The sequence below is a fragment of the Heterocephalus glaber genome, unplaced genomic scaffold (genome assembly GCF_053883595.1).
Source record: "Heterocephalus glaber isolate CG9 unplaced genomic scaffold, H.glaber_assembly_v1.0 deba00000122, whole genome shotgun sequence".
Lineage (NCBI taxonomy): Eukaryota > Metazoa > Chordata > Mammalia > Rodentia > Bathyergidae > Heterocephalus > Heterocephalus glaber.
Window position 1 is genome coordinate 13,307,074 of NW_028258138.1, and position 16,946 is coordinate 13,324,019.

The 16,946-nt window shown below is 36.6% G+C and overlaps 2 protein-coding genes across 3 annotated transcripts; both read left to right on the top strand.

The window, feature by feature from the left end:
- Positions 1-1,120: 1,120 nt before the first annotated feature.
- LOC101708384 (keratin-associated protein 13-1) lies at positions 1,121-2,858 on the top strand. 2 transcript variants are annotated; one of them, XM_021256106.1, is made up of 2 exons: positions 1,133-1,566; positions 2,765-2,858. In XM_021256106.1, exons 1-2 carry the CDS (start codon positions 1,133-1,135, stop codon positions 2,856-2,858), a joined length of 528 nt encoding a protein of 175 aa, XP_021111765.1. The 2 variants fall into 2 exon arrangements, with proteins under 2 accessions (XP_004842319.1, XP_021111765.1); XM_004842262.3 differs by lacking the exon at positions 2,765-2,858 and having other exon boundaries at positions 1,121-1,654.
- A 7,535-nt stretch (positions 2,859-10,393) lies between these two features.
- Krtap27-1 (keratin associated protein 27-1) lies at positions 10,394-11,060 on the top strand. Its single transcript, XM_021256465.2, is given in 1 exon segment — positions 10,394-11,060. A coding segment is annotated over 1 exon segment (603 nt). The 5' UTR covers positions 10,394-10,457.
- The last annotated feature ends 5,886 nt before the right edge of the window (positions 11,061-16,946 follow it).

Consider the following 16,946-nt stretch of genomic DNA (forward strand, 5'->3'; position numbering starts at 1 on the left):
AAGAAGGGTTTAGGAGGCCATTTTAATCACCCCTCCGTCTACAGCAGAGCCAATAAAATGGCAGCCTTCATTTACACCCTTGGATATGTGTTGCATTTAGGATTGAGCCAAACCCATGGACTGCACAATTACCTGAAATATTGTTAACCTCTGCTGACCTGTACTCTTCCTCCCAACTACCCAGACTATGACTGTATCCAATCCCCTCCTTACAGAACAGTTTAGTTTTGCTAGCACCAAACAGAAATCCTAACAAGTGAAAAAAATTTCCTAACAAACCCTGTTGTCTGAAGCTATAATTTCAACTACCATTTTGTAAATGCTCAGAATACAATTTCAAAACTGCTTGAAACAGTAGTTCCCAGATTACTATCCTAATGAGTGCAAAATGTAAAAATTTTTTTTTGCTCTAGATTAGATTGATTTTATTCTTGATTAACGTGTGATTTTGTAAATAAAAAGGATAAGCTTCTAAAACTGTCCATAAAGGATTGTGGTTCCTTCTAGTAGCTTTGGAGATAAACAAATCTAGGTTATGATACTGGATAAATGATATTTTTTGATGTTGCTGGAGATTACATAAATTCTCTAAATCTCCATAACCACATTGCTATATTGTCTAACAATAATTCTGATAATTTTTACAAGTTTTTGCAAAGATTGAATCATATCACATTTTAAAATATTTTGTAGATAGTAAATGCACAATAAATCATATATAAATAATTAAGAGGATGGGTACTGATGACTATTAGGAGTATATTGCCAGGAAAAATTACACACACTCATCCTCAAACTGTCCATAGTTAAACACCATGAAGAAGGGGGTCACTATGTGCATCATGAGCAATGTTTCAAAAAGCAAACCACACTTAATATCTGAGAAAAAAAAGAGAAGCAGAGTGGCTTCTATAAATCAGAATGATTAAACTGCAGTTAAGGGCACATGAATGGACTCATTTGTAATTATCATCTAGGTAATTGGTCATTACATAAAAACACACACAAGAATGGGCAGAGTCTCTGATACAGCATCATATCCAGCACAGGGAAGGTATATAAATATGGCTGGGAGCAGGCAGGCACATTAGAGCATCTTTTCACTGCAACTCAGCTCACTCCTCCTGTCAACATGACCTATGGCTGCTCCTCTGGAAACTTCTCCTCTCGCTCAGTTGGGGGCTACCTGCAGTACCCAGGCTCCTCCTGTGGCTCTTCCTACCCCGGCAATCTGGTCTACAGCTCCAATCTCTGGTCTCCCACGAACTACCAGCTGGGCTCCTCTCTCTCCAGCCGCTATCAGGAGACCTGCTGTGAACCCATCAGCTGCCATAGGCCCTGTGTGGTGTCCAGGCCCTGCCAGACGTCCTGCTACTGCCCCAGGGTCTCCACACTTTACAGTCCCTGCCAGACCACTTACTCTGGATCTCTGGGCTTCGGGTCCAGCAGCTGCCGCTCCCTGGGGTATGGGTCAAGGAGCTGCTACTCACTGGGCTGTGGCTCCAGTGGCTCCAGGCCCCAGGGTTATGGAATTCATGGTTTTCCTTCCCTTGGTTATGGATCTGGGTCCTGCTGCCCATCTTTCTTAACTTCTAGAACCTTCCAGGCTTCTTGTTACCGACCAACCTGTGGCTCGGGATCTTGGTTCTTTTGATCTCTTTACTAAACTTCTAAGCTTGTTGACCGATGTCATCAGTGCCTTTGGCTCTATTCTTTACTGTCTTTATTATGTACATGAAGAAAACCTCCTGATTGTTCTCTAATTCTCCATTTCTCACTTTGTCCCTGACTCCAAATATTAGCTGACAAACTTCATTTGAAAACTGTAATTAGGGTACTAATTCAAAATAAAGCTTGAGTCTGCATTGGAGATGGAATTTATTTTGTTGGGTTTTCTTTTGCACTTCTATAAAAACTTAAATTTTAATCTAATAAATTTATTGATTTGATATCAAGCTATGTTTGCTTTTATATGTTGCTTATTTTCTAGAGTTTGGATGTTGAATATTAAAGGGGTTATTATTAATTAATCAACAAGCATAGGAACATAGGTCATGAAATCTTATGAAAGTTGTGATTTGCACAAATTTTCAGACACCTCAAATCTTTTTCTTTCTGAAAATATAGGTAGTAAAATTATATTGTTGGAATACACAGACTTGTAATTAAATCACAGATTCAGAGATTTAATTATTCCTCATAAAATATTGGTCCTCAGTTCTATATCAATAAGTCTGGTGAAGCTGATTCATTGATAGTTGTACTAAGAATGCAGAGAACACAAAAATTATATTTATATTACAATTATGAAAAAATGGAGTTGAATAAAATAAAAATGATAATGCATGAAATTTTTAAGTAGTTTTATTTGATATCACCAAATAATTATTGATTAATAAAATGACCTAATGCCTGAATGTTACTGATTAATATACAATGTGATCCACTGATACTAGTATTTGTAATAAAGAAAACTGTGAAACTTGAGTGAAGGATTAAGATCCTAAATTCATAGTCTACCTTGGTTTTTAATTGATAAGTAATTATGCATATTTCAAGGTTATCTCGTGCTTAACATCCTGTGTCCTTTGCCAGATACCGTTTCTCTGACCAAGGGCCTCTATCCTCTAATCCCTGAAGAATGAGTAATGCTGAATCTCTGGGGTCAAGTCAAGCAGCTGCCTCTTCCTGGTCTTTGTATTTACAGGATGGTACTCACTGGACTATGGATCAATGGCTTCAGACCCTTGAGCTCTGGATCCAGATTATGCTGCCCAACACATTTTTCATCTAGGAGCTGTCAATCTTTTTGTTACAGATCAACCTGTGGAGCTAACTTCTACAAATCAATTTGTTAAGGGCTCTTGACCTTGCTTACATGATTACCTCTATCATGTCAACTTCAGCTGTCATCTAGCCTGAGTCTATGTTCTACCACTTAGAAGAGTGATAATTGCAAAGATATCCATTGATAGTAAAATAATTTTCATCTCATAGAGTATTCATAGAATATTCACCTTTTTTCTTCTATTTTCTTAGGCTTTCTCCCTTCTCCAGTTAAAATAAAGCCAACACATGTAAAGGTACAAGATCCCAATGATGAATGTAACTGTATTATATACCTAAAAGGTACCAATAAACTTAATGAAAAAAAAGAACTGAGTCAGTAAAAATAAAATAAAATAAAGCCAATGTAATGGTTTTTTTTCAAACAAACTCATTTAATTAATATCAGGTCACAGGTCTTGCAGTTTCCTTTCTTTTTGTGATATATGTTAGGAATTCCATACCTAGTATTCATTATCTAAAAATGAAGTGTTTAATTTGAGGTGTAGAACAAGGCTTCCTGATAGACTTTTCTGACAACATAGAGTCAGTTTCTGAGAAATCCTGCCAAGCTGAATCAGGGTTTGGGCAGATTATCCATCCTTTAATTCTCTATCAATAATCACTTCAGCCTAACCAGGGCACTTCATTCTGATTAAACTAGCATTGAGCTTGATCCAAGAAAAAACATTTGAGGCCAGCTGTTTTTGATGAGAAAATTGTGAAAATACTCTTTTTCTGAGCCTCCTTCCCAGACCTATGGAAGACATCTTAGAATTTTTAGGTCATGATTTTAACTGATCATAGTAGCTAGTAGAATGAAATAAATATTTCAGGTATGAAGGAAATTAAACATGTGGATTCTATTATTATAAAAGGAATGTAATTTCTAAGATTTACTTCTTATGATAAAAGAAGTAAATTTACATAACTTCTCCTATCTGGTCACCATAAGACCGTCTGTTTTCATAGAAGTCACATGGCAGTGTGCTGAGGAGGGGAACGGGGTTGAGTAGGACAGCTCTTGATGTTCTGGGCTTGGATCTGAATAAGATAATTAGATCATCCCTTACATTCCCTTATTAAGGGCAGTACAGTCATCTACATTCCCAGATGTGTAAGCGGGAATGAAAATATACAAAAGGATACAGAGAGTCCACTATTTATTTCCTTCAGAGCTGTTTTCTTACACTCTCTTTCTCCTATCAGAATTAGATTTTGGGTGTATATTCCTCCTCCTTTATACATACTCTGTACTTTAAATGAATTTAATTATTCACTAGTTTTCAGGATAAAATCTGGCAAGTACGTGACACCTAGATCCCTAATGGCATAAGCTGCTTTAGGCATAAGCATGGTATTTCACTCAAACCTATGAGAAACAAGGAATGGTGGGAGAGTTGTTTCTTTTAAGGAAGTTCTTTAAGCAACCCTCTCTGCCTCTACACTTCACCTTCTGTGTAGTGCTGCATCCATATTGCACGTGGTCTTATTCTACAATATTCCATCAAACGGAAGAGATCAAAACCAAAAAAATGCAGAAGAACAAATCCGAAATCATCTTACTTCTGGGCTTAGGTTTATGTGAGCCAATAAATTTTTCATTTGGTTAATCTAATTTGAATCGCAATTTCTGTTATATGTAGTTAATGTATTTGTGAATTTGACAAAACCTTAAGATATCTCCCTTCTAAATAAACACTCCTTAATATAATCTCAAAGACTATTTGCAGCCCATGCCTATTCTCTCTCCAGCCTTGCTTTCTTACACTCCCCACCCATGCGTGGTTCACAACATCACCATCAAAGTCCTCCATTGCCATTTGCATGAACACCAAGTACAGATCCAAGCTCATATGACCTTGAGCCTCTGGAAGGAAGGTCATATCGCTCACATTCTTCAAAGCCCATAGAAATATTACCTGGTTTCTCATTCCTTTTATTTTAACTCCACAATCAATACAGTTGGCTATTCCCTACATAATGTTAGCATTATATATACTTACATTTACTTAATTACAAAGTCACTATTTTTAATATTTATTTCATTGCAAATTCTACTATTTTATTTGTAGTTTGTTTACTCATTTTCCACTTTGAATGAAAAATACAGAATGACAGACTCTTACCAATAGTAAATACTGAGAGTAAATTGCATGAATAAGCTAATGAAATAGATATACCAGTGATATCAAATATCCTTTCACTTTTGCAGTTGAGCTCTTTTTAGGCATGATAATTATTACAAATTTTCTGGTCATTACTGTCAAAATTGATTTTCCACATTATAAAAAATGTAGTACTCAAAGAAGTAGGATAATTTAAAAACTAATTTACATTTCTGGATTACACAAAGGGAGAAAAACATAGCCATTCAAAACTAAACATCAGAGACAGGCAAGTGTAAGTGCAACCAGGGAAAGAAACAAAAACAGGCCTATAATTACTGTAATAAACCAAATGCTTTTACATCCAAAGTGTAACGGAATCAGGAGTTGGAAGACGTGAATTCTAAGCTCAGATAGTCAAGATGATATTGTTTATTCTTTTCCCCAATTGCTCATTATTATGAGTTGTCTAGAAACTCTGTAATCTAACTTTTGTATTTTCTTCTTCTTTTCATCCTTTTCTTTATCTTTTTGTCTTTTGTTTTCTTTTTTGTTCTTTTGGATATCTGAAGCAAATTGATTTGTAAATGACCAAGGATTATTCCAAGAATTCAAATTATTTAGAGATACTGTCAGAGGAGAAATGTTATGACTGGCTTTATTTTTATATTCTAAAGGATGCCTTTATTGTTAAAACAAGAACAAAAAAACCTGCAAGAGACTACTGCCATATTCAAATCAAAGAGCATTATTATTGTATCCATTAATGCCTGAAAAAGGTTATATGTTACTTAACTTACTTCACAGAATGTCCTATGTAGAAAAACAAATGAAAGTGAGGATTTCACTCAGTAAGTAGATGTGACAAGATGCCATCTGCTGTCCTTTTTAACTCTAAGGTATCACAATGCTGACAGAAAGGCACAGAATGTGACAACTGGAAAGGACCTTAGAGAGCCTGTCGTCTTCATAAAATCCACACACACAGAGGCTCATGTCCATACTCAAGGAATGAACTATAGAACTAACAGGGATAGAAACCATATCGATCTCTTTTTGGCATAATATTCCTACATTGCATTTAAAGTATTTATATGAACAACTTCTTGCTTGCTGAAGACAGATGGCTTTAAATTCATTTAGGTCAGCTGGTACATGTTTTCCTGGTGAATAAAACCCAGAAAAGGATGAAGAAAATAAATTATGGAAGCTCTGGAATGAACTAAGTGACTTAAGGATGATTCTTTTATTTTACTATTTTATTTGTATCTTTATATGACTGAAAAAAGTGATTAGAAGTTTAGCATGGCTATAGAACCAGTATAAAGTCAATATAAATTGTTCAAACTTACAGCTACCCAGTGCTGAACTCTTGAACTGTGGGGACAAGCTAAGGCTCTGCCTTTAATGAGAATTAAATTCAACTTTCATAAAAGATTAGTATGTGAAAAGTTAGACACCAAAAACACAAACTTAAGCATGAAAAATATATCTCTTATAATTTTATCTCTTATAATTCTAAAAATATATCTCTTATAATTTTATCTCTTATAATTTTATATGAATTCCAGAATAATGGTTCTGTGAGTTGTATTGCCTCCAGTGCAGATCCTTAACCTGCCCAGATATAATAGCTACTTTTGTGTATCTCTCAGTATGTGACAGGCAATTGGTAATATAAACTAATGAAGTTTGATCTCTTATTATTTTAATTTTTGAAATGAAAATTAAAGATTATGGCAATTGTTGGAGGCTAGTAACTCTATAATCCTCATACTTCTTCGCCTCCCCATACCTAATGTTAATATTCTGCCTGCTAGTGATTATATGGTGCCACTACAGCTGGAATTACTTGTGTCTTCTAGACTTAATAACCAAATTAAATAGAGTCGCTGGATACAAGGTCAACACAAAAATCAATAGCCTTCCTGTACTCGAACAAAAGACTCACTGAGAGAGGAACTGCAGAATCAACTCCTTTCACAATAGCATCCTCCAAAATGAAATACCCAGGAATCAATCTACCAAAAGAAATCAAAGACCTCTACCCTGAAAACTACAACACTCTGAAAAAGGAGATTGAAGAGGATATCAGAAAATGAAAAGACATCTTTTGCTCCTGGGTAGGAAGAACCAATATAGTGAAAATGGGCATACTTCTAAAACTACTATATAGATTCAATTCAATACCAACTGAAAGACCAATAGCATATTTCACAGAACTAGAGAAAACAAACCAAAAATTCACTTGAAACCAGAAGAGACTTAGAATAGCAAAAGCAATTCTAGGCAACAAAGACAAGGCAAGGGCTATCACAATCCCCAAATTGAAACTATACTTGTGTACTTTGAGACCAGGAGAAACCAGGCATTTAAACCATGTCGTAGCAGTATCCAGTGGCCATATGAAATTAAGCAGCTAGTTACATTTCTTTCTCAAGAATCCTAGGAGATAGACTACATAATTATCATCATTCAAGTGCCTACAAAGCTAATCCTTACTTTTTAGTAAGCTGCTTGAAAACAATTCCAAGGTGAGCAGTTGCTTGGCCTACATTATTTCATAGTTATAAGTCAGGTAACTCCCTCTATAAATCCAACAGTGACTGAAATCTTTAGGTAGTCTTAAAACAAAATTATATGTTGAAACACCTGTTAATTCTGCACTCAATCAAATAGAATATGTGTTAATGCTGCATCCCAAAGAGAACAGAACTCTTATTTACCAATGACAGATCACCATTCAACATTTGCAAATTAGGAAGTGCACAGTCCTATAGCAATTGCCTGCACATTGTGAGGTAATAAGCAAGCATTCTGCTGGAAACAAGGGTGTGATTTCTAGTCTGTGTGATGTCCAGCGTTGCCCACACAATTTGGCAACAGAACCCTTGCAGTAAGAAATAGTGACCTTCCCACTTTAAAAGCTTTTAAAAACATGTGTACTTAAACATCAAACATTAAATAAAATAAATGACTCAGCTTGTGCTGTACCAGTAGTGAAGATTACTTAATCATTTTATTCTCATTTCAGAAAGGTAGCGCTAAAATGTAGGCATTGCATTCTTTTTAAGCTCATTACCCTTGCCAATTCATAAACATTTTTGGTATATCAAGGTATCAAAACTATATTGCTTCAGACATTTAGTTATACTTTGAATACATTTGCATTTAGCACCTTCTAATCATTAATTTTTTAAGATCATATTATGTAGTAGACAGGCACCATGACCATTGTTGTGGATACAACAGTGAGAAAGGTCTATGTTTCTTGCCTTCCTGAAACTTACAGTGTAGTGACAAAGACATAATGTGAAAAAAAAAGTCTTCGTAAGTTGTCTGAAGGTAAATATTAGAGTCAGAATGAAATCTTTTCTGAAGAGGTAATTGAGAGCTATTATAAGTGATAACTCTGAGCTGAGAACCAAAAGGGGAAGAAAGTGTTCATAGAGGAGGAAGAAGAGGAGGAGGAGGAAAAGGAGGAGGAAGAGAATGAGGAGGAGGAGGAGGAGGAGGAGGAGGAGGAGATGGAGAAGGCACTGAAGACAAATAAATAGCTGTATCACAGGCTCAAGGAGCCTAGCTAAGGCTTGTGATTTTTGGAGCATATTAGGCTGAGACTAAAGACCAAAGTTAGAGTTAGAAAGAGGAGTAATGGCCCAGATCTTGTAAGATATAAATCAGGCTGAGAGGAATATATTTTATAAGTAACAAGAATCCATTAAATCCCTTTTAGGAGAGTCACAAAGTACAGTGGTGTCCTCTGTATAAATACAAATACTGTATCCACAAGAAAGAAATAGATTATTGGAGGATGCATTGGAATAGTATAATGGGATCTTCAGAAATAGAAGAGTGGCCTTTTGAAAGTATAAATATTTGCATGTGTGACAAAGGTATTGTATACAAGTTGGGTATGTAGAGAGTCAAGTTGAAAGTATTCAAATGTGTCCTTTTATTATATTATAACATTCTTACCTCTTCAAATATCAAGGATTACAACTTACAAAATTTCTTGGATGTTCTTGGGTTTCTTCAGACTTGAAGACAGAAGACTGGGACATGACTAAAAATGTACTTCTCTTCAGTTTCATTGTCATAAGTTGAACTAAGAAAATTATGGCACATGTTATAGAAATCTCTCGGGTAAATCCTGTGCTGTGTGTATAAAGCTGCTAAGTATAGCATGCTAATGCAAAAAATGTAGGGGTCAATCCTTTGCAGTCAAACCACAAAACATAAAATGAGCCAAAATGAAAAGCATACCAGAAACAAGTTTGATGCACAAAACAGTTTGTGTTTTGAAAAGCACAGAAACAAGTAAACACACAACTTGGTGCAGAGCTCAGTCATAATAAAAAAGGGCTAAAACTCACTGGTATAATTTTTAGCAGAGATAGGAAGGATATGGAGAGAAGATTTATAATTAGTTCTACTGTTCTACAGCACTCTGGGGTAAGTACGGTTTATAAAATTCTGCAGTTGTTGTAGAGGCATAGGTTTTTCTAACAGAGAAATTATAAATATTTGAGGATATGGAGATACTAATTATTCTTGTTTGATCATTTTGTAGTGTGTACATGTATCAAACTGTCACTCTACTCCATAAATATCTACAAATATGTCTGTTTAAAAATTCCAATGGAAAAAATCATTTTGTCTTCACATTGTCTTCACAGAACACATTGTGAGGAATATGTTTCATGTTTACATCATTTTCATAAATTTCTTCATTTTCATTATTTTAACATTACTATATCTTTATCTTTATTAAATGCACACAAATAAAGTAAAATTTATCTACTTTCCATTAAAAATATATTGGTAATTCAGAGGAAGAAGCAATAACCTCTAAATGGGAAAGGGGAAAAGACTCCATGTAAAGGACTTCCAGGAGTTTAAAGGACAAAATACCAGAAATGATCAGAATGGCATTGCAAGGGTAATGACCACATGTAGTACTTTAATCAATGAGAAGAAATCTATTACAAAACTTTCTTCTGTTCCAACCAACAGGAGAGACCAAGATCTTAAGCTAGGGCCATTTGGATCCACTTCTAACTAAAATAATCTTGAATATGGTCTTACATCTGCCAAACTGACACTCAGTACCCAGTGCCGAATACTAATCAGTATTCAATTGGCTATTTCTACCTACATTTCTTGCCCTCCTACCAAAATAAAAAGTCACAATGGCTAGGGAAAAAAGTTAGCTTGGGTGACATGTTGGGACTCATAGCTGACAAACCCCTCCCCGATGAATCATCCTTGAAGCTCACATGAAAGCCATTTTGAAGAGTCCAAATGGACTTGCATCTTTGTTAATAAGACATCATTTCATATATAGCTAAACCAAGTCCTAATGAGGGGTTATCCCTCAAATTAGCTTAAGCAATGAGGTGCAAAGCAGTCTTGACAAAAATGTCAACACCCAGTTTTCTGAGTAGTATATAATCTCCCCAGCAAAGAATTTAATCTTCAAACTTGGCACTTTTGACCAATGTCAATTAGGGTTTTAGCAATATGCCTCATAGCCAGTCAGTCAGGAGGTTCTATAACTCGCTGCCACTCTCTGCCTTTGTACATGGCTCTAATCCTACAAGCTTTGGAGATGGAATTTGTTTGCCCAGCACCTGCCACAGCAGAACTTGGCTTTTGGACAACTATCAAGAAATCCACAATGAAACCACCAGCTACCAACTGACCGGTTGTGAGCAGGACCACTTCACAGAGGATATGTGTGTGGAAAGTTTCTGTCTCCCCAGGGTTGTCCAAACAACTTATTACAATTCCAAGCCTTCTGAAAGGATATCATGTCAATCAAGAAGTTCTTTGGCAGTGTCAGAAAATGTTTCTCAGTCTTGCCAGTCACCAAGAAGTCACCAAGTGGGTTTTGGATCCCAGCACTGCCAATCCAAGAGCTACATGACTTAGTGTTGTACACTAAATACTTCTGTGTCTCACAGTTGCCAGACTCTGGAATATGACTCCAGCCAATGCCAATGTCAGATCTCTGAATCCAGTTCCTGTAGCCCACTGGTCAGTGTTGCCCCTGGGCCACAACTCCCGGAATTCTACGAGCCAGCTTGCTGTATTACTGGTGGTTTGCAGTTGCCTAGTAAATGAAGATTCCGTAGGGAATATGGGATATTTTAATCATTTCTAGGATATCTGGGGACTTTATGTTTCTAAATACAAAATATTGCATGTGTTGTAACTGAATGAATATGTCTTCTAATAGTGTCTCCAAAGACAAGAATTTTTTTCTCTTTTGGCATTTCTGGTGGTAATCTGGAGTTGGAAAGCCTATTTTAGAGAGCAAAACTGTATTTATGACAGAGCAATAAGTTGCAACCAAGAAATAACTTGACTCCTTAAAAAGTTAACCTACATTTTGACTACTAGTTATTGTCTATGGAAATATTTAGCATTGTATCTACTTTATTAACTAATGTGCCACTAATATAAAAAAATTCATAAAGTATTCAAGTTAAGACTATAGAAATATAACTAGTCTTCTTAATTCTGATAGTTCCAACTCTATTAAATAATAGTTAATGGTTAATGACATCAACAATGCCTCTAAAGTAGGGGCTTTTTTGCCATTCATTATTTTATCAGCTGAATCAAAACATTCTTAAGCTAACTATTAGGTGGAATTTTTTGCTTTAGTAAGAAAAAAGGATTTTGAATTTCACCTTTGTGGACTTTGGAATCACTCAACAAGAACAGTATAAAGTGAAGTTTAGCATCTGTACTCCAGTCCTGTCATTTTTTTTAAGTGAATATTGATTTGGAAAGATGTTCTTTCTCTTAAATAAATTTACTTCATTTGGAATTAAAAACCTAATTGTCTCTATAGTACTTTTATTCAACTTTTAGTTAGTTTTATGTTATAGATATTGGAGTGATTTTTTTACCTGATAAAAATATATAAATATTTGAAGAATAAAATAATTTGTTCCCTCATAATTTTTGTAGTATGAACTAGAATACTGCTGCTTGAACAATATTTAATTTCCAACTATGTGAGCATATGTAAGATATTTAGACATTACTGTACATCTTAGTAAGCTTGGGAAGATATGATTGCATGCATTAGCCAGTTTTTCATTGCTCTAACTAAATACTTGAGAAAATCAAGTTATAGGACAGATTTATTTTGACTTATAGTTTCAGTATATGATCAGCTGTTTCCATTACTTTATCCCTCTGCAAAGCAGAAACACCATGGTGGAAAGGCAGGTGGAAGAAAGATGTTCATGTTGTAGCAGCAGGAGAGCCCACTAGTTCTGAACACTGCTGCACTGAAATCCAAATTCCCATTGCATGAACCTTTTGGGACATGTCATATCCAAAATATAACATTTTACCAAAGACTCGTGTCTATGTTATAAAGCAAAATGTATTTAGTCTACTTCCAAAAGTCATCATTGTCTTAAGAGTTCCAGGATTGCTCAAAAGTCCAAACCTAATGTCTCCTCTGAGAGTCAAGACAAACTCTGAGACTCCTCTGAGTGTGAGGCCCTCTATCATCAATAAGTTACATTCTTCCAAAGTATGATTGCAAAGGGTGAACATTTCTATGCTAAGGGAGGACTAGGGGCACAGAAAGGAGATACAAGACCAAAGCAAACGTTACAGTTGGGCAAACATTACATACTGTAGCTAGCTCTAGGTCTGGCACCTGGAGCACACAGTGTTGAGATATGAGATCCAAAAGGCTTGGAGAGCCCAGCCCTGTGGCATTGCTGAGTCCAGCCAACAGGACTTCTCTCATGGGCTACCTCAGTTCACTGCCTACAGTTTTACTTGTCAAACGTTCCATGGTCCTGGCACTCCAACTTCCGGTCAAGTCCACTGTATGCTCAACCTCACTCTCACTATTTCACATATTGCTCTCTCATGGGCAAAGCACAGGGCCCCTGATCATGTCAGACATTGTCTGATCTCTCAGGCCTTCCTATACAATCTTGGAAGCAACCATGGACCCATAACTCTCACATTATGCACGCCTGCAAAATTAGCACCAGGTGTACAATCTCCACATTTGAGACTTGCTGGAGTAGTACCACAGCTCCAGCGGCTTCTGAGAGCCTGGATGGTCAAGCATAGTGAAACAAAGACCAGGGGACTGATTTCCTAGGTAACCCTGCTCCAGCACAGGGTCCTAGGACTTTCTTGGCCAATGAAAGGTTTGCATTTTTATATCTTTGAGCATAAAATAGGTGGAGCTTTGGTGATTTCTAAGATATATTTCCTATTGTCTCAGTGCAAGGTTTCTTAATAATCATGCTAATGTCCTCACCAACCACACTTTCTTTGGCCTGAACTTTGCTTGTGTTTCTTTTCTAACCAACCTGTGGATTTTTACAATTCTCTAATTTACTGTTTGCTCTCAATTCTTACCATAAATCTGATTAAAAGCCCCCAACAATATCCATGTCACAGCCTGAGTACTCTGTGGGCCTTTAAATTTCTTCCTCCATTTAACTAATATGTAACATTTAAATTCAGTCTCCTACAAAAATCTCAAGGTGTGGACAAAATATAGATAAATGTTTTTCCAGAATGTAACGTATGTGACCTCTAGTATCATTCCCAATAGAGTATTCATTCCCATCTGAAACACTGTAAATTCAGTCTTACTGCCCACATTCTTATCAGCCTTCTGCTCTTCAGAGCTTTTAGCAACATTACCCATTTAGCTCTGTTTACAAGATTCGAGAGGTTCTCTAATCCATATCTCCAAGCCTTTGCAAACTTCTCCTGCCAACCAGTTCCAAATTCTTCTGAATTTGGTCAGCTGTAGTCATAGCAACAACTCTACATTCCTGGTACCAATTTTCTGTATCAATGAGCTCTCCATTGATAGGACAAAATCCCCCAGAGAATCAACCTGGAAGAGAAGGGTGGATCTTAGCTCAGTTTCAGCAATTGAAGTCCATATTTGGCTGGCTCCTGTGTTTGGAAAAGTGAAAATGTCATGGTGGATGAGCAAGGTGTAACACAGCTGCTTACCTCATGGGAGCCAGGAGGCAGAGAGTGAAAGGAGACACCAACATCTCTGAACACTGTTACCCTGGATGCCAAGCCTCTAACACACCATTCTTACAAGACATATTATATCCAAGCCTTAACCATAGGGTACTGTGTTAAAACAATGCACTGGAAGTGTTCATTTTACTATTTTGTACATAGCAGATTGTCAGTAAGATTTAGTAAGCCTCTTAGCTAAAAACAAACAAACAAAAAACAAAACAACAATAGGGCCAGAGATTTAGCTCAGTAGTTCTGCCACCTGCCCCTCAAGGACCTGAGTTTGATCCCTGGTACCAAAAACAACAACAACAATAAAAATACTCTGCATGGAGGGGATGGTAAAGATTTATAAATAAATCTTGAAATTTATGGCTGATTAGGAGAGCTAGTCACCCAAAAAAGAGATGAGTTTCTTCATATTTTGGAAAGTACAACATCTTCTACTAGAGAAAATGATTAAAGATACATGTCTACCCAGTTGAAGTGGACTGGCAAGTATCTCTTGAAATAGTGACAAAGCTAATGTTATCCATCGTTTACCATTCAGTTCTGTGAGTGAATGTGTTGGTGATCACACATGTCAAACTGACTGAGCCAAGAAGGACTCAGATGAACTATAATTTCCGAGTGTCTGTGATCCCTTTCTAGGTGAGATTCACATTTGAATCAGTAGATTTATAGATTTCCCTCTTCAGTTTGAGTAGGCATCTTCCATCCACCAAAGTGCTGAATGAAACAAGGTGGAGGAGGATTTTGATCCTTTTTGCTTCCTGCCTTTCTACTTACACAGCGACATCTGTCTTCTTCTGCTTTTGGACCAGGATATATATCACTGAGTCCCTCAGTTCTCAGGCCTTCAGACTGGAATTACACCACTGCCCTTTGCTGGCCTCCAGTTTACAGATGGCATATGATGGGACTTGATCATAATCCATAATGATGTGAGCCAATTCTTTATAATTAGTCCCTCTGATTCTGTTTGCCTGAATAGTAAAGTGTTCTGACAAAAAGAGACATTTACCTATAAATTCTATAAGCCAACATTATAAAACAGGTGCTTTGTGGAGGGGTGCAATCGAAGGAGAACTGAGAGACATCTCAGAGATGCTGAATATTGTTTGATCCCATCAAAAGCAACAGAAGAGCATCCCTGCAGTTGGAGCATTTCTATAAAACATTTATATAAAACACAGCAGTGATGACAGCAACACAGCACTGGCAAAATTAAATACTGACTTCATCTCATGGTGGCTTCTCAGTTTTCCAACCACAGCAAATTATGGGAGCACAGATGAAATTTATTCACAGGCAAGATGGTTGCTAAGGAATCTCAAAGTGGACTATTGGGAAGAGTTCACTTTATTTGGGCCACCTTTATAAACACAAGAGGGAAAACACAGACAATGCATGTACTCTCCAAAGATACAAGGGGTGGTTAAAAAGTAAAGTGAGTATTTAAGTTAAAAACATTTATTAGAGTAAAAGATATCCATTAATCCTCCTTTAAAAAAATCTGCATGGATCCAAATACACTTATCCCATCATTCTTGCTACTTTCTGAAGCAGTTCTAGAAGTCCTCTTCTGTATCTTTAGGGAGTGTGATAAAAAGGACAGTGCAGGGCTGGAGATTTAGCTCAGTGGTTTCGCTGCCTGTTACCCAAGCGCAAGGACCTGAGTTCAATCCCCAGTACCAAAAGAAAAAAAAAAAAATACAGTGCATGCCACTGCCAAGTAACATCCAACAACAAGACAGGCTCCTAAAACCATCACAGTGTGTGCTCCCGCCTTCTAACCAGATTTTGTATCATGGGAATTCTGATTTTTTCTCAAATTCAAAATGACCTTGAAAGGTAAATGGTTTGAATTGATTCCCCATATGGAAGCATCCATAACAAAACTAAAGAAATGAAAGCGAACTTCCAGAACTGCTTCAGAAGTGGCAACCGTGATGGGGTTAGTGTCTTCAAAGCTAGGAGGCTTGTTTTGGGGATAATTAATGGTAGTGCCTTCTTCTGTAATAATTTTTAAAAATTTAAACACACACCACATTTTTTGATCACACATTGTGTGTTCCTTTATATGCTTACCAGAAATGCAGGACTTCATTGAAAAGTGTAGTAGGTATGTTGGGAGGACAGGGAGAGGGACAAGAGTATCAAATAAGCCACATTTTCTAGTCTCTCTGTCCATCATCCTAGACTTTAACTCATTCTTCTAGGCTGAGCATAGTCACACCTCTAGGAGAAGTTAGGTGAACAAAAGCCAGTAGCTAATGTATCCCAATATAAAACACATTTGTGCTCCTCATAGAAACAAATGGGTGGCCTTAGGTACAAAAGACTTCTGATACTTAAATAAGGAGGAACACTGTGGTTACATGAAGAGATTCAGTGGAGTATTTAGTGTGAGAAGAGCACAAAACTTAGATCGGTACTAAACCTTGTTTAATTCCAAATTCTGTCAATTACCATCTATGTCCTGTGGGACAAATTGACATTTTTAAGACTCAATTCTTTCACTGTAAAATGAAGAAAATGATACTTAATTCATTAGATGATTGTGACAGCCAAATAATATAATGCCTATTAAATCCTTAGTGGAGTGTTTAAAACATGAAAAGTGCTATATGACAGGCATCATTCAATACTTCCTGTGATATTTGGCTCTTGGGGCTCAACCTCATTTTAATTTTATAATTGAGTACAGTACATTTGCTCAGAGACAAAAAGTCTTATATTACATTTAGAAAGGATATAGACTACATAGAACATAAACTGGGTATTATATGCAAAACTCCCTTTGAATAAACATGGTAATAACCCAGTGGGCATATGCAACAGTGCATTCTCCAAAGATCAAAGCTCAAAGCTCACTTCTTCCTGCCTGAAGAGAAAGAGGCTAGTTAGATTTGTGCATTGCTACTCCGGACTCATCAAGACCCAGGTATCTTAACTTATGTCTCCTAGAAA

Coding starts and splice junctions, on each gene's coding strand:
- LOC101708384 (XM_021256106.1), top strand. CDS start 1,133: ATGACCTATGGCTGCTCCTCTGGAAACTTCTCCTCTCGCTCAGTTGGG. Junction 1,567..2,764: donor TCCCTTGGTTATGGATCTGG/GTCCTGCTGCCC, acceptor CTCTGGATCCAG/ATTATGCTGCCCAACACATT.